This window comes from Cynocephalus volans, chromosome 10 (assembly GCF_027409185.1).
Source record: "Cynocephalus volans isolate mCynVol1 chromosome 10, mCynVol1.pri, whole genome shotgun sequence".
Taxonomy (NCBI): domain Eukaryota; kingdom Metazoa; phylum Chordata; class Mammalia; order Dermoptera; family Cynocephalidae; genus Cynocephalus; species Cynocephalus volans.
The window spans coordinates 21,162,571-21,180,337 of NC_084469.1; the positions used below are offsets into that span (position 1 = coordinate 21,162,571).

General features: G+C 46.3%; 2 protein-coding genes across 2 annotated transcripts in view; one reads left to right on the forward strand and one right to left on the reverse strand.

The window, feature by feature from the left end:
* FNDC8 (fibronectin type III domain containing 8) overlaps positions 1 to 776 on the reverse strand; it is a 21,141-nt gene extending 20,365 nt beyond the window's left edge. The window contains exon 1 of the mRNA XM_063109219.1: positions 571 to 776. Coding sequence (XP_062965289.1) covers positions 571 to 776 — 206 coding nt within the window. The remainder of the gene's footprint in view (positions 1 to 570) is intronic.
* A 1,460-nt stretch (positions 777 to 2,236) lies between these two features.
* RAD51D (RAD51 paralog D) lies at positions 2,237 to 17,767 on the forward strand. The gene is made up of 10 exons (XM_063111059.1): positions 2,237 to 2,505; positions 2,840 to 2,901; positions 3,097 to 3,215; positions 9,442 to 9,523; positions 9,754 to 9,888; positions 10,489 to 10,584; positions 13,486 to 13,576; positions 13,678 to 13,748; positions 16,192 to 16,356; positions 16,522 to 17,767. Exons 1-10 carry the CDS (start codon positions 2,388 to 2,390, stop codon positions 16,603 to 16,605), a joined length of 1,023 nt encoding a protein of 340 aa, XP_062967129.1. The 5' UTR covers positions 2,237 to 2,387; the 3' UTR covers positions 16,606 to 17,767.

Below are 17,767 nucleotides of genomic sequence, written 5' to 3' on the forward strand. Positions count from 1 at the left end.
AACCATTGCCAGAGTGTGTGTGTGTGTGTGTGTGTGTAGTGGTAAGAACCATTGCCAGAGTGTGAGTGTGTGTGTGTGTGTGTGTGTGTAGTGGTAAGAACCATTGCCAGAGTGTGAGTGTGTGTGTGTGTGTGTGTGTGTGTAGTGGTAAGAACCATTGCCAGAGTGTGTGTGTGTGTGTGTGTGTGTAGTGGTAAGAACCATTGCCAGACACAGCACGATGAGGAGCATCGTCAACAAAACCCTGACCATTTTAGAGCGTGGCCTTATAACACCATGGTCAAGGGTGAAGTTCCCTGTACCAGCCAGCTGCCAAAAAAAGAAAACAACAACAACAAAAACTCTGACTAATCCAGGAAGGCCTCCTGGAGTGGGAGGCCCACAAGCCTCCAAGAACGTTCTGATTTGGGGCTCAGGAATACATAGAAGGTCCAACCTGCATGCGTGCTCTTCCTTGAAAGTCCAGGGACTGGGTTGTGACAGGTCAAGGAGGTATCACTTCTTCAAGTCTATTTCCCCACCCCCAACTCCAGCCTTAGAAAGGAGAAAAGGACCAGCCTCGTATCTTACGGTAGATTGATGGTATCGTCCTCCAGGTTAACCAAACTGCCTCTTAAGGAAAGTGGGAGTCCTTTGGTGGTGATGGTCCGGTTCATAGACTTGGGGTTTGGAAAGGGCTTTGGCAGTTGATCGACTGCATTCATTATGTTGAGGTTTTCTTTCTTTAGCAGGGCCTCCTCCCCATCTCCCACTTTGCACAGTGCCTCTGATGCCATCTGGTTTGTTGGGGACCACAGCCGTCAACATGCAGGATGACCAAGCAGACAGGAAGAAGAGAGACTGTGGGGGCAGTGGACCCACCCTTAGTTTGGGTGGGATGGGGGTGTGATGAGCTGACTTCATAATCATCACAGTGTGACAATTAGGGGCAGCCTCCCCTTGACTCGAGGCTGCTGCTGCTGGGCTCACTAGGGGGCTGGCCTGACCAAGCGCCAGAGTCATGGGTGGGGAGAGCCAAACTGCGTGACCCACTAGGCCCCTTCCAATTCTAACACTCTGTGGTTACAGCAGCCCTGCCCTTTTCCAGTCTCAAAACGCTTAACACCTGTTCCCTTGGGTGCTGCCTTGGGAAGGAGAAGGATGGTGAGAGAAAGGCACCTGGGCATGGAGGGAAGTGGCTGGGGCCTCGGGAGGTTGGCAGTGCTGGGAAGGGTCTCTGGGGGTGGGAGACCTTGTCTGCAGATGTTGAGACTCTGTATCCTGAAATTGTAGGCAGCGAACCCACTGTGTTGTCATGCAGGCATAGGGAAAGCCCAGATGGTTCCTAGGGTGGTGGTTCCTAGCTCACATATGACCATATTTTACCACTGGAATTCTAAATGTGCCACACCTGCACTCCCAAGTACCTTCATGCGTGGAGTGACAATGGTGAGTGTTACAGAGGGACACAAAGACAGGCCAGGCATGCTCTCTGCTCTCAAGGAAACCACTTTACAGTAGGAAAACATATGCACAACTTCAGGGGGTGGGGTGGGGTCTGTGAAACAGCATTGGCTTTGCCCTTAGATGTCGATTTGAAGTCCAGCCCTGTGTTTACCAGCTATTTAAGCTTTGGCAAGTGACTTAACCTCAGTGAGCCTCAGTTTCCTCATCTGTGAAACAGTGATAAAAACAGCACCTCCTTCATGGGTCTGTGAGGAGATAACCCTGTAAAATTGTTTTATTTCTTCCAGTGAATGAGGCAAAGCAAAGGACATTTAAAAATACCAAACCATATTTTTGTGTGTGTGTTCCATATACTCAAGGGTTTTCCCCCCATTGAAAAAAAAAAAAAGAAAAAAAAAACTTTTGGAAAATACAGAGAAGCAGGTGCTGCTGTCTATGTGCGTTGCTGCTCTTGGCACTTACCATATAATATGTAATGATCTGATTTATTTGATTCCTTTTCACTGTCTTTCCGTCGCTAACAAGTAAGCGTCCTTACACGAGGGTAGGGGATTGACCGTCTCCTTCAACTTCTTGTCTTCAGCGTTTGGAACCGAAAGGGGCACATAGGAGGCTCTTCGGAACGTCGGTGTCTGTCGGGGAAGAAGGTGGAGGCCGAATACGGCCAGGGGTGGCGCGTGGTGCTAGCGGGTGGCGTGGGACGCGGGGTCGCCGCGGCTCCTCCCGGCGCGGCCGGCAGATGGCGCTGCAGGCCAGGTTCACGCCGGACGCGCCAGCCCGGAACCCGGAAGCGGCGGCGCGGCCCGGACGAGCCGGGGGCGCCGGTCCCTGTAGGGAGGGGGTCCTCGGACTCTCCGCGCCGCCCCCACCCTCCTGCAGCCCGTGAGCCTGCACCCTCTCCAGAAAAGGGTGCGAAGGGGCGTCTGGGGAGGGCGCCGCGGATGCCCACGTGGAGCTGTCCCGGGCCTGCAGGGAACATGGGCGTGCTCAGGGCCGGACTGTGCCCCGGCCTCACCCCGGAGATGGTCCAGCTTCTGAGGAGCCGCGGGATCAGAACAGGTGACGGCGTGTGCGCTTGCCGGAGAGCCACGCGCCGGGCACAGCCTGGGCAGACGCGCGGGGGTCGGCAGCACTGCCCTGGCATATCTGGAGCGCTCCTCCCCTCCTCAGCCCCATGCCCTTCAGGAGAGGTTCGGGAAGGGTGGGAGCGGAGGAGCCAAGCCCTGGAGAAGGGCAGGACCCCAACCGTGTGCGGGGCACCGCGCCGCGTCCTGTGGCTCCTGAGACTGCCCGCTGGGAGGTAGAGTTGGTGCCCCATTTTACAGATGAGGAAAACCAAGCGTGGGAAGCCCCAGGCCGCCCTGCCAATCAGCTACACGTGTTTTGTTTTCAGTGGTGGACCTGGTTTCTGCAGACCTGGAGGAGGTAGCCCAGAAAGGTGGCTTATCTTATAAGGTGAGCTCACGATCCCTACGTTCCAAACCTGGGTGTCTTTACATGCCCATCCCTAATCCAAGGGAGCAGAGGGTTCCCAGAGAGTGATGGGGCGGGGGGAGGGAGGGAGCGAATGAGACCTGGGATGTCCGCTCCTGTAGGGGTTCATTGCTGAACGGTCGGGCGCTTGGGAGCCTGAGTTGCGTCCTTTGGCAGGCCCTGGTTGCCCTGAGGCGGGTGTTGCTGGCTCAGTTCTCGGCTTTCCCCTTCAATGGCGCTGACCTCTATGAGGACCTGAAGACCTCCACTGCCATCCTGTCCACCGGCATTGGGAGGTGTGTATGCATACTTGGGGAAGAAGGTGAGAGGCAGGAGGAGGTGGCTGCCTCTCAGGTCGGCTTTTGGTGGTTGAGTCTGGAGAGAACAGGTTTTTTTTTTTTTTTTTTTTTTAAAAGATGACCGGTAAGGGGATCTTAACCCTTAACTTGGTGTTGTCAGCACCATGCTCAGCCAGTGAGCGAACCGGCCATCCGTATATGGGATCCGAACCCGGGGCCTTGGTGCTATCAGCACCGCACTCTCCCGAGTGAGCCACGGGCCGGCCCGAGAACAGGTTTTTTAATGCAGCAGTAGGGGCAGCATGGACAGATAAGAAGGAAAGAGGTCAGGACTTTTGAGTTCTCTTACCCTGTAACAGGGTTATAGGGGTTGTCAGCCAATGCACTATTGATATTTGAAGATGGGTCATTATTTGTTGGGGGTTGGGGCTGTCCTGTGCATAGTAGGATGTTTAGCAGCAACCCCGGCTTCTACCCACTAGATGCTAGTAGTACCTCTCCCTCCCCATCCCCCTCCTGTTATGACAATCAAATCTGTCTCCAGACATGGCTAAATGTCCCCTGGTTGAGAGCCACTGTCCCATATAACAAGATGTCAGCTATCTCATTATTATTCAGCAGAATACAGTAACTCTCCGGCCCCACCTCCCATTTCACTTGAGGGCAGGAGAGAATATGGCAGGACTAACCTTTATGAGTGCCTCCACCTGCAGGCATTGACTCTAGGTGATAGATAATCCCTTCAGTGACCCTGCGAGTTAGAGATTATTACGCCACTTGAGTTTAGCCTAAGAAGGGCAAGTGGTAGAGGTGAGGCTTATGCTAGCGGTATTTGACGCAGAACTTGGCAGCTTCACCACACTCTGCTGAAGTAGGGAGCAAGAGCACTTACGTAAAGGAACAGTTACATTGTGCCATGCTTGGGGAAGGGAAGAGTTGGAAGACGACAGGCATTTTCTGGCCAAGTGAGTCTGACCTTTTTCCTGGCCTGTTTGTGCAGAATTTGCTGAGTAACTGCCACCACAAAGGTCTCTGGATTGGTTTGGCCCTTGCTGTTTCCATAATACATTCTCTTGGCAAGGTTCACACAGCACGGTGCTTGCTCTCCCTGGTTGGGGTTTCAAGTTTGTAATCCATCAAGCATTGGCTGAGTGCCTACTGGGGGCTCAATGTGTGGTTTGTTCAGCAAACTTCAGAGTGCCTATTGCGTCCCAGGTATGTGCAGATGCTACATAAATGAATGGGGTGAAGTCCCTGCCCTTAAAGAGTATGGCGTCTAATGGGTATAGGAGGAAAGCAGGGGAACACAAGAGAGAGATGTAGCACAGAGGGAGGCAGCGTTGAGGAAGGAGTGATTAACAGGAAACAGATTGGCCTTTGGGCTTAAGGAGCTTATAAAACCAGCATCCATAGCGGGAGCAGTCAAGTGGGAAACTGGAAGGATTGCACCTGTGGTGGGTCACTGCAGGGGAGATCAGAATGGTTTGGGAAAGCTCTGAAGGAGACGGGCCTTGGGCATTGAGGACCAGGTGGGTTTTCACTGACTGCTTACCATGACCAGGCACTGTGCTCAGCACTTCACAGTATGTTGTTTCATTTATTCTGCACAACCACCGATGAGTGTATTACCATTAAAATCGTTGTTGTATTGATGAAGAAATTGGCACTCAGGTTCAATGACTTTCTGAAGATCATGCAGCTAGTAATGGCAGAGCAGACACTTGAGGTCATGTCTGTCACACTCCTAAGTCTACCAACTTGACTCTAGCTCATCTGTTCTGTTGCCTCCTCAAGAGGGGAGGCCGCTGTGGAAGTAGTTACAGGCAGTGGGTGGAGGTGTGAAGAGTGGACAGGGCTTGTGACAGAGGAAATGTGTTAAAGAAGAAATGTGACAAGCCTTATTTCCAGGTGGGATGTAGGCATGAAGTATCAGAAGACTCACTAGGTTTCTAGCCTTCCTCACAGTGTGCTGCGGACAGTTAGTGGACGTAACTTTAAAACTTGTGTGTGTGGTGAGAGTTCTGTAGTCAAAAGTTTGAGAAATGCCCTATGAGCCCAAATTAAACAGGTTTCTTTGTTGTGTAGGCCTCATCAGAGCCTTTAGTGCTGATGTGCAGTGTGTGTCTTTACAGGGTAACATGGCACATAGCATACATACCTTGGAGAAAACTATACTGATGGAGGAGTTTGGTTGTTCCTGGCAGGCCAGAGCTGTCTGTTGATTTCTGTATGCCCTCGTTTTAGAATAAGGCTTTCCAGGCAATGGGATGCATTCAGGCAATGTTTGAATGAATGAGTAAAAGGTGGTTCAGAGGGAAAGGTGGAGAATAAATCCCAGAAATCACATGTGCCCTAGGCAGTGGTAAAACCAGGTGTACTTCTCCTCAAGGCAGGCCAGGGGTCTCTCTCCGTGTTGACGTGCTGAGTTAGAGGTGAGGGGGACATATTGGTAGGAAGATCCTCTATGTGGTAAAGAGATATGGAATGAAAACAAGTGAGAAGTTGGCTGGGAGGTGGATTTGGGAATACCTTATGCAGGCTGATCCTTACAGCAAAATATGTGGTTGATTCTAAACTTGAGTCTAGAGTTCAACCCTGGCTGCACATTAGAATCATCTGGGAAACTTAAAGAAATACTCAGGCTTGGGTCCCACCTCCAGAATAACTTAATTGTCTTAGGACAGTGGTTCCCTAACTTGTCTGTACATTAGAATCACCTGGGGAATCTTGTAAACATTCCAAAACCTAAGCCTCCCCTAGACTAGTTAATCACGTTCTTGGGGACGGGACATAGACATCAGTATTTTTTGAAGCCCCCAAGTGACTCCACTCCAATGGGCAGGCAGGTTTGGGAACTGCTGATATTGGCATCTTTTTAAAAACTCTGGTGATTTTAATGAGGAAGCAGGATTGAGAGTGACTAGTCTAGTCTAAAAGTTCCCAAACGTGAGCATGCATCAAAATCACCTGGAGGCCTGTTGAAACTCAGATGCTGGCTCCACCCCCAGAGTTTCTCAATCAGTAGGTCTGGGGAGGGGGAGCTGAGAATTTGCATTTCTAACCAGTTCCCAGATGCTGATGTTGCTGGTCTGGGGACCACACTGGGAGACCACTGCTGTAATGGAACTGGGATTTCCTGGATGTTGGTGGGAGGAATGGGAACCAGGAGTGGCTGAGGCTAGATGCTTATTAAACAGGTGCTTATTAAACAGAGACAGGGCAAGCACAATTATCTCAGGAAGCTACAGGGCTGGAGTGGTAACTAGAGTGTTTTGACTGGCAGAGACCTGTAGGTATAATCATGGGATCTCTGGGATTAAAATAGATGAGCTGCTTACTAAAGTACTGCTCGGCATATACAGAGAGGTCATAGGAGGTCTTCAAGAACCATTTCAGAGGACTAGAGCCTATGAAGGTGATGGCGGTGTGAGGAAAGGAAGGCATGTGATCAGGCATTGGTACATACCATGGCACAGGAGGAGAAGCTTCAGCCCACAGATGAGGTAGGGCATGGAGGGGGGTTTCGTTGTGGTTCAGGGACAGAACCTGGATTAGGAATTGGTTGTGTCTTGAGGTTTATCCCAAGGCTTCTCCTCCTATGCCACAGTGCTGACAATAAGAAACTAAGTAAGAGTGGCAGCACCATTCTTTTACTCATTTCTCTGGGAACATTTACTGTGCGCCTCCTGTGTTTCAGGCACCATGCTAGTGCTGGGGATGCAACAGGGACAAGGCCAGTCCTGGCCCCAGGGCGCTCTCAGCCAGCTGAGGGAGACAGACAAAAACAAGCAAATAAAAAATAATTACATTACTCTACCTTTCTGGAAATGAAGAAAAAAAGAGGGAGACAGACAGAAATAAGCAAACAAAATAATTACAAACTCCTAGAATAAATGAGTTCAGAAAGGTCACAGGATACAAGATCAACACATTCAAAATCAATCGCATTTCTCTGTTCTCAAAAAGAGCATGTGGAAACTGAAATTTTTAAACACAATGTCATTTACAATTGCTCCAAAGAAAATGAAATACTTAGGTATAAGCCTAACAAAGCATGTGTCAGATCTGTATGCCAAGAATTAAAAATTGCTGATGAAAGAGATCAAAGACAACCCAAATAAATCCTGTGTTCACGGATTGGTAGGCTCACATTGTTAAGGTGTCAGTTCTCCCCAAACTGATCTGTAGATTTAATGCAGTTCCTACCAAAATCCCAGTAAGATTTTTTTGCAGACACAGACAGGTGTATTCTAACAATTATATGGAAAGGTCAATGACCTAAAATAGCTAAAACAATTTTGAAAAAGAAGGATGAAGTTGGAAGAATCACTCTAGCCAACATTTGGACTTACAGTATGGCTATGGTAATCAAGACAAGCGTGGTATACTGGCTGAGGGATAGACACACAGATCAATGGAACAGAGTAGAGAACCCAGAGATAGGCCCACATGAAGACAGGCTTTTGAACAAATGGTGCTAGAGCTATTAGATATCATAGGCCAAAAAAAAAAGATAAATCTAAACCTCACACTTTACACAAAAATTGACTAAAAAGGGATCATGGACTTAAATGTAAAACAATCATCAAGCTTTTAGAACAAAACAAAGGAGAAAATCTTTGGGATTTTGTGCTAGGCAAAGAGTTCTTAGACTTGACACCAAAAGTACGATCCATTAAATAAATTTGATAAATTGGACCAACTCAAAATTAAAAACTTTTGCTCTGCAAAAAAAAAAAAAAAAAACAAGCTATAGAGTGGGAAAAACACTTGCAAGCCACATATTCAATGAAGAACTTGTACCTAGACTATACAAAGAATTCCTAAAACGTGACAGTAAAAAAAAAAAAAAGTTAATATTTCAATTAGAAAATGGGCAAAAGTCATGCAGACACATTTCACCAAAGAGGACATACAGGTAGCAAATAAGCGCATGAAGAGATGTTCAACATCATTAGCTATTAGAGAAATGCAAATTAAAACCACAGTGAGATATTACTACATTCCTATCAGTAAGACTAAGATAAAAAATAGTGATAACACCAAATGCTGGCGAGGATGTGGAGAAACTGAATTATTCATACATTGCCAATGGGAATGTAAAATGGCATAGTCACTCTGGAAAATGGTTTGGTAGTTTCTTATAAAATTAATATACACTTACCATACAACCCAGCAATCATATTCTTGGGCATTTACCCCAGAGATGTGAAAACTTAGGTTCACACAAAACTTTTGTACACAAATGTTTATAGCAGTTTTATTCATAATAGCCCCAAACGGGAAACAACCAAAATGTCCTTCGGTGGGTGAATGGTTAAACAAATGGATACATCCATACCATGGAATAATACTCAGCAGTACAAAGGAACAAACTATCCATACAAACAACAAGTTGGATGGATCTCAAAGGAATGATCCTGAGTGAAAAAAACAATCACAAAGGTTGCAGAGTGTACGATTCTATGTACATGACAGTCTTGAAATAACATACTAGAGATGGAAAACAGATTAGTGGTTGCCAGGGGTTAGGGATGAGGGATGGGAGAGATATGGTTATAAATAGGTAGCATGAGGGAGACTTGTAGCAATGGAAATGTTCTGTATCTTGATTGTGTGATAAAATGGCATAGAACTATACACACAGACACACATGCTTAAGTGCAGGTTACACTGGTGAAATCTGAATAAGCTCTGAGGATTGTACTAATGTCAGTTTCCTAATTGTGATATTGTACAATACATCTTGTAGTGCAAGGTGTTACCATTAAGGGAAACCAGGTGCAGGATACACAGGACTTTTGGCAACTTTCTGTGAATCCACAATTATTTCAAAGTTTTAGAAAAATTATACCATACTGGCCAGCCACTGGGGAAAAAAAAAAAAATTAACAAACTATGATGCTATCAAGGAACACCACAAGTGGCTGAGATGGAGAATGAAAGGAGGATCTTTTAATGGGGCAGCAAAGGGGTCTCTGGAGAGGTGATCTGTAAGCTGAGAGTGGAAAGATGAAGAGAGGCCAGAGGAGGAACATTCAGGCGCACCCTCCTTCCTGGAAAAAGATTCTACCAGGAGAAACCTACTGGCCAGAGACGTTCAGAGCATCTCTGGATAGAATCAGTGCTTGGAAAGAATGTCTCACTTTTCTTCTTGTGCCTTGTCCCCTCTCTTTCTCCTAACCTCCTGGGTTGATTCTCTTCTGTCCTCTTCTGCCATTAGCCTGGACAAACTGCTTGATGCTGGTCTCTACACTGGAGAAGTGACTGAAATTGTAGGAGGCCCAGGGAGCGGCAAAACCCAGGTACACTTGAGCCAGCAGCCAGGAGGGCTGGGGAGGAGTTGCAGAGCCCTGGAGCCCTGGGGCAGCTTCTGGGTTCAGAGCTCAGGAGAGAGAAGATGGGTGATGAGGAGGGGGGCTGGGACTTGGCCCATTTGTGTCGCTGGGATCTGGGCAAGATTTGGTGGGGAGCTCCCATTCTGGGGCTTCTCTGAGGGCTCAGGTTCACTCAGTCTGTCCTGGTCTCTACTCAGGTATGTCTTTGTGTGGCGGCAAATGTGGCCTATGGCCTACAGCAGAACATCCTATACATTGATTCCAATGGAGGGCTGACAGCCTCCCGCCTCCTTCAACTGCTTCAGGCTAGAACCCAGGACGAGGAGGAACAGGTAAGGTTTCCATTTAGATTCTGACATCGGAACCATTATCCCTTACATTGCAAGGATTTTGGCCATTGGAGTGAACAGCCATTTCTTGCTTTGAAACTTGCTATTCTATTAATACAGGTTGAGCACCCCTACTCTGAAAATCCAAAATCCCAAACACTTCTGACCCCAAGCATTTTGGATAGGGGATACTCAACCTGTACTTCCTGTATTCCTCAAGCCTCCCATTAATTCCATCATCATCCCAGCTTGGATGCTACCCACACTGATTCTTCCAGGAAACCCATCTCTTTGCATACCCTAAATCAGGGCTGGCAAACACTCAGCATCTGTGTTTCCAGCTCATTTCTTGCCCATGGAAGACATCACTAGTCAGTTGTATTACTCTCCCAACTGAGTTCTGACTTGGCTTATAGGTCAGCACTTGGGCAGCCACTGCTGTAAGAAGTGGACCTTTAGACAAAGCTCATCTGCCATCCTGGGCCTGAGTCCTTACATCTAGTTGCTTCTTCCTTCTCAGCCTTACAGTTCTTCTTCATCTCCTTTCTTGACCACCTACTCCCTCTTATCCAAAGCCCCTGCTTCTTTTTCCCACCCATTCAGGCAGGAGCTCTTCAGAGGATCCAGGTGGTGCATGCGTTTGACATCTTCCAGATGCTGGATGTGCTGCAGGACCTCCGAGGCACCATGGCCCAGCAGGTGAGCTGCTGTTCTGCCCCTTTCTGCTTTACCCAGCTTCCCAGGTGCTATCTGTATGTGGGCAGGTGTCCTACTACAGACTCTGTTTGGGAATGCAGATGTGCAGTCTGGTGACTCCAGCTGTACTTGCCACTTCCACAGTGGAATTCCTGAGGGCTTAATTCATATGCCTCTTTGTTTACATGTCCACTCACTTTCCTTGCTAAACAGTAAACCCCTTGAGTGCAAGGATTATGTCATATTCATCTCTGCATTCTCTGGTAGAACAGTTAGGAATACTTTCAACTACAAGTAATAGAGGCTGTCTGAAAGAGACTTGAACCTTGAGGACATTTAATTATCTCACAAGTCTGGAGGTTGGCAAGTCCATGATATCAGGGCACTAGACCAGGTATCTGAGTCTCTTGTTCTCCTCATGATTGCAAAGTGGCTGCTATAGCTCCAAGTGTCTTGTCTTCACACATCCACATCCATATTCAGGGCAGTGAAAGATAGATGGTTCTTTTCTGTACCTCTCCCCTTTTATCAGGGAAGAAAAATCTTTCTTCAGAGCCCACTAGTAGACTTCCCTCTTCCTCTTACCTCTAGTTGGCCAAAACTGAGTTATATGTGTATCTTGGGTCACAGGCTGGGACCACCTTCCCTGAAGTGAAGAGATTTCTGCCCAGTGCTTGAACATATTCAGAGTCCTGTTAACAAGGAAGGAGGAATTAGAATGGCATTTGGGTTGGTACCTTGCTATTCCTGCTAGGTGCTTAGACAGGACTTGGTGTACTGATTTATAGACTAGGGGCTGATTGGTTAGTTCAGTTGTTTAGAATATGGTACTGATAACACCATGATCAAGGCCAGCTGCCAAAAAATAAATAAATAAAAATAATAATAATAATACATGATTTATAGACTAGTAAATTTGGAAGACAGCTTAGAGATAGAATAATTTAGTTAATCTCAAACTGTTTCTCTCATCCAAAAGCATGACATGTTCCCATGGGTATAGCCAGGATTATATATAATGTAAATGATTTTTACAAACTTTAGAACATATAGCAATGGAACAAATACTTGCCACAGAGGTCATAGCTGGTTATGACCCACCAGTTAGTTGAGACATGAAGTCGAGTAGTGGTAATCTAATTCAAACCTCCTATTTTTAGAAATGAGGAGAGTGAGGGCCAGAGAAGTTAAGTGAGTTGCTCAAAGTCACCACATAGGATAAGAACTAACCTTATAATCCAAATCTCTCAATTCCATTTCAGAAGACTATATTTTTTACCATAGGACCATTAAATGGTCCCATTTGCTATTATTGTTAATATTATATATATAATATAAATACCATATATAATAATATATACATAATATTAATACTTTCTATTATTGTATAACAAGTTACTACCCTAAGTGGCTTAGAACAATACATCTTTATTATCTCACCGTTTCCCTGGGTTGGGAGCCTGAGTACACCTTAGCGGGTCCTCTGCTTAGGGTCTCATAAGGCTGTAATCAAGGTGTTAGCTGGGCTGTGTTCTCATCCAGAGGCTCAACTGGGGAAGAATCTGCTTATAAGTTTGCTCAGGTTGCTGGTAGGATTCACTTCCTAACAGCTTCAGTTTCTTGCTGTCATTGGCCAGATGCTGCCTTCAGCTCCTAGAGGCTGTTCCTGCCATGTGGCCCTTTTCATAGGGAGTTCACAGTATGGTCACTTGTTCTTCAAGACCAGCAAGAGAGTAAGAGCAAACAGCAACACCAAGTCTTACATAACATAATGTAATCATGGGAGTGATGTCCCACTACCTTTGCCATGTAAAGCAGTCTAATCAAGAGACTGACATTTCAACACCTTTGACATCTTCGTAATCAAAAGTGAGTCACAAATGTCATCCACACTTGAAGGGAAGAGATTATATAAGGGCTTGGATGTCTGAAACTGGGGATCACAGGGGCCACAGGGTCTGTCTGCCACAGATGACCTGATAGCTTCATAGTCACAAGCAGCAAAAGGCTTGCTTGTCCCATTTTAGCCAAATGTTTCAGCCTGCTTTCCCAAAGGTGGTAAGGAGGGGCCAAGCTGATTTCTTTTAGCTTCTCTCTTTTCTGCCATCCTCTCTTAGACCAGCTGGGACTGGCCAAGAGTCAATAGTTGGAAGATGAAAGAAGACCTGCAAAAGACAGAGCAGATCATGCTGAATATCCAAGACTTGGCCAATGTGAAGTGGAAAAAAAGTGTTGTAGAAACCGAATCAGGATATAAGAATTAAGGGAGAAGAGGAAGGAAGCATGAAAGACAGTTTAGGCCCAGAGAAGCTAGGAGGATGCTGACGCTTGTGTAGAGACAACAAATTATGCTTTGAAAATGGTATCAGAGTTCCTTAGAGAAAGAACTGTCTTTGTTTGGAGTCATTTGGATATGGAAGATGAGGCCCTGGAGGCATGATCTAGAAGGAGACAGTGAAGTAAATAGAAGGGTCAATTCTTCAGCAGAGAAAGTTAGGAATTTGGGAGTGGAAATAAGAGGAGGGAGAAGAGAGGAGGGAGTCAGAAAAGGAAAAGAAGAACCTACAAGATGTGGGGGGCTGGACATAAGAAATAGGGCCACTGAGAAATCCATGACCAGGGCGCCAAAGGGCTCTGAATGCAGATTTCTAAAATTTGATTATTTTAGTGTTTATGTGATGTCCTGTGATTTAAACCCTCTCTGTCCACCCGTCTTCAGTAAAGTCTGTTATATATACAAATGGGGGTAGGGGGCATTGCAGAAATTTGGTGATGCCCATGCAGCTGTATTTGGGATAGGGGAGGTTATTTCTTACTAGTTAGAGGAGCAAGCTTGTCCTGTAATGGTGCCCCCCTCCTTGGGGCTAACTGGTTCATGGTGCCTACTTCCCCCAATCCCTCCAGGTGACCAGCTCTTCAGGAACTATGAAGGTGGTGGTCGTGGACTCGGTCACTGCGGTGATCTCCCCACTTCTGGGAGGTCAGCAGAGGGAAGGTGAGTGGTGTGGCAGAGCCTGGGGTCAGGGGACGTGATCTTACCTCCCAGCTCTGTCCTTGGTCCCCTGTTGCCCTCCCTCTCTGCTTCTCCTCCTCCAGGCTTGGCCTTAATGATGCAGCTGGCCCGAGAGCTGAAGACCCTGGCCCGGGACCTTGGCCTGGCAGTGGTGGTGAGGAGGCAGGCTTGGCTGACAAACTGGGTTTCTAGTTATAGCTAGCTCTTTATTCCTCTTAAATGGCAGCTTCTGAACCCCAAAGTGGCCCTTTAGGAGAGAGACATAACCCAGCTTCCCTGGGTCATCTAGAGCTCTGGACAGTGAGGGGATTGGACTATAAATAGCCAAGGGGGTCAGGGACCTCCTTGCTTTTCTTTCTAATTCTTTTCTTTTTAAGTCAGGTTTATTGAGGTTTAATTTACATAGAGTAACTTTCTCCTTAATTGAAGTTTGCCTTAATGGATACAGTTGTATCCAGTCTTATTACCCCCCAAACAGGTCCTCCCATCCCAGAAAACCTCTGATCTGTTTTCTGTACCAATAGTTTTGTCTTTTCCAGAGCTGCTTATGTATGGATCTTTTTGCTGTTAAAGTAGCTTTTCCTGCTTATGAAGTAGTTTTTTAAGTCTTCATGCTTCTCATAGAAAGGTAAAAAATAAATATAAGATTCAAATTTGTAATCAATCTCCACATTCACAGAAACCATATTAATATTTTGATATATCTCCATAAAAATTTTCTTTGCATATGTACTTGTACTTTTAGCTAACTTTCTAACTTAACTAACCTCATTTAAAAAAATAAAAATACACGTAATTTACCATCTCAGTGTTTACATAGATTAAGAATACCATTTTTAGCAGCTACATATTTTTTCCAGTTTTTTTTTTTTTTTTTCTAATTTGCCATCTTTAAAATTTTATTTACTCATTCATTTTTATTTTTTTGGCGGCTGGCTGGTATGGGGATCTGAACCCGTGACCTTGGTATGACAAGGCTGTGCTCTAACGAACTGAGCTAAACAGCCAGCCCCCCCTGTTTTTATTGTGGTAAAATACACATAAAATTTACTATTTAACCATTTTAAAGTATTTATTTCAGTGGTATTAAATACATTCATAATGTTGTACAATGGTCACCACCCTCCACCTCCATAACTCTTTCATCTTGTAAAACTGAAACTCTGTACCCATTAAAAATAACTCTCCGTTTCCCCTGCTCCTGACAACCACTATTCTACTTTCTACTTTTATGCTTTTGACTATTCTGAGTACCACATATAAGTGGAATCATTTGGTATATACCTTTTTGTAACTGGCTAATTTCACTTAACATAGCGTCCTCAAGGCTCATTTATGTTGTAGCATGTGTCCGAATTTCCTTTCTTTTTAAAGTTGAGTAATATTCCTTTGCATGGATATACCACGTTTTGCTTATCCAGTCATCCATTGATGGACACTGGGTTGCTTCCACCTTTTGGCTATTGTGCATAATACTGCTACGAATGGAGGTATACAAATATCTCTTTGTAGGGCCGGCCCGTGGCTCACTTGGGAGAGTGCGGTGCTGACAACACCAAGGCCACGGGTTCGGATCCTATATAGGGATGGCCGGTTCGCTCACTGGCTGAGCATGGTGCTGACAACACCAAGCCAAGGGTTAAGATCCCCTTACCGGTCATCTTTAAAAAAAAAAAAAAAAAAAAAACCCCAAATATCTCTTTGTGTCCCTGCTTTCACTTCTTTTGGATATATATCCAGAAGTGGAATTGGTGGATCATATGGTAGTTCTATTTTTAACTTTTTGAGGAGCTACCATACTGTTTTTCCACAGTGCTGTACGGCAACATATTATTTTGTTTAATGCCTATATCACAGGAATCAGCAAACTGTTTCTATAAAGGGTCAGGTAGTAAATATTTGAGGCTTTATGGCCATATGGTCTCTGTCACAAGTACACAACTCTACCAATATAGCATGAAAGAAGCTATGCATAATACATAAACAAATGGGCATAGCTGTGTTCCAATAAAACTTGATACATGTGAGTGCCTGCTGTGTGGAAGGCTCTGGCTTAGGCAGAGGGAATTCAATGATGAGCAAGCCACTGACCCTGCCCTCGAGAGGCTCATCCAGAGGATGTTCTGAGGCTTGAGTTGCTCACCTCTATGACCAGCGGAGTACTGCTGACCGACCAGATTAGTAGTACTGACTGACATCCTCTTCCAAAACAACTCCCCACTCCCATACACACAGACACACTCCCAAACACAAAAGGCTGGGTGAGCATGGTCTCTGGATGCCCATCTGTTGGGTTGGGGGTATGGCAGGCTCAAGCCCTCTGCTGGCTTCCTTTTAGGAAAATGCAAATAGCACTGCTTTTTCCCAGACATGTGCCCCCTTGCCTTTTGATTTGGGTCAGGCCTGAGGCATTAAAGTTTAGTGGAAAGAGCTGGGTACAAGTTAGGAGCCTTGGGTTCTAGTTACAGCCCTGCCATTAAGTTATGGAGCCTTGGGGAAGTCATTCCTTTGTACTAGGCCTCAGTTTTCCCATCTGTAAAATGAAGCAGTAGGAACAGATGTCCTCTAGACTAGCATCTTTAAGTCTTCTGCTGTAGGTGACAAACCACATGACCCGAGACAGGGACAGTGGGAAGTTCAAACCAGCCCTCGGACGTTCTTGGAGCTTTGTGCCCAGCACCCGGATTCTCCTGAATATCACTGATGGAGCAGGAGCATCAGGCTGCCAGCGCACCATCTGTCTGACTAAATCTCCTCGTCAGGTGAGCCAGCCCCAGGGGGATGCCAGTGATCTTGGGCAATGGAGGGTGGTTTTCATGCCCACAGGTGTCTTATAGCAGAATTCTTTAGATGCTGAGACCCTGGAACAAAAGAGGCTGCTCACTTGGGCTACTCAACTTATCCCTCCCTCTTATCTCTTCTTTCAGCCAACAGGTTTTCAGGAGATGGTAGACATTGGCACCTGGGGGATTCCAGAGCAGAGCCCGGCATTACAGGGAGATCAGACATGACTGATGTTGTTGATTGGGAAGGGGAGAGGCATTGAGGCCTCACCCCCCAGCTTTCCTTCCAGTAATACCTGCTGTTCACTGCCCCAGCACTTGGGACTGCAGAAGGTCTCAGGCTGGCCAGAAGAGATGGCTGTTTCCTCAGCTTCACTCTCAGTGGAAGCATGTAGAGCCCCAGGCGAGAGGGGATGCTGCAGTGCAGGGACCCAGAAAATTCATGTTGGTGCCAAGTTTCCTTCCCCTGTTTCTACCATGGATGTTTCTGGCAGGAGCTGAGTTCACCCTGGCTTGGTGCTTCATTGCAGGGGCACGCTAGTGACTGGAGGGTAATCCCGTGTGTCACTGTCATACCCTGTGCTCCATCCTAGCACTGTGACTGAGCCAGGAAGCCTCCAGCTTGCCTTTGTGTCTCTCTCTCTTTTTTTTTTTTTTGGCCTCTGTTTTTCTACCTGTTAGATGGGGCCCCTTTTCCCTTAGTTCTGTCTCTGAGTTACTGGGTGGAAATTACCTCAAACATGTAAAACTCTTCTTCATCTATGTCCTGCTCTTAAATATATAAAAAGGAAATTCCCTGAGCCCCAGAGCCACCTGATTTCCCCCCAGAAGGTGGTTTTCAGTTTCCCCCAGTGAGCCCCAAAGTGCGGTCATTCCTCCTTTCCTTTTGCTGATTTGGTTTCAAACACCTGCGTGCATCACCATGCCTAGTGAGAATGTGAGCTTGCTGCAGTCCCAGGGATATAATTTAACAGGAAGGGAGGATATGACCTGCTGCCGGTGAATCCAGCTGCTTGTTTAATATGCATGTTGCCCTGTGGGGCCCCTCCACAAAATAGAGTAACCAGAGGTGCTGAACCATGGCCTTGCCCATAAACAGACGGAGGAAAATTTGCACAGTAAATAGAGCCAGCTGGGAAAATTGATGCTGACGTAAATAATACACGGCAAATCTAGTCCTTTATGTAGAAATTCATTGCCGGTGGCTCTGAGATGCAATATAATTACACTTCTCTTCCTGCCAGATGTACCACAGCTAGTGCCCTAGTGTATGAAATAACCCCCCCGTCTGTTACCAGCACCACGGCCATCCATCTGAGAGCTGTAACCCTGGCTAGGAGGAGAGGCTGACACCAGAGCATGGAAAATAAAAGGCAAAGTGGAGAAATGA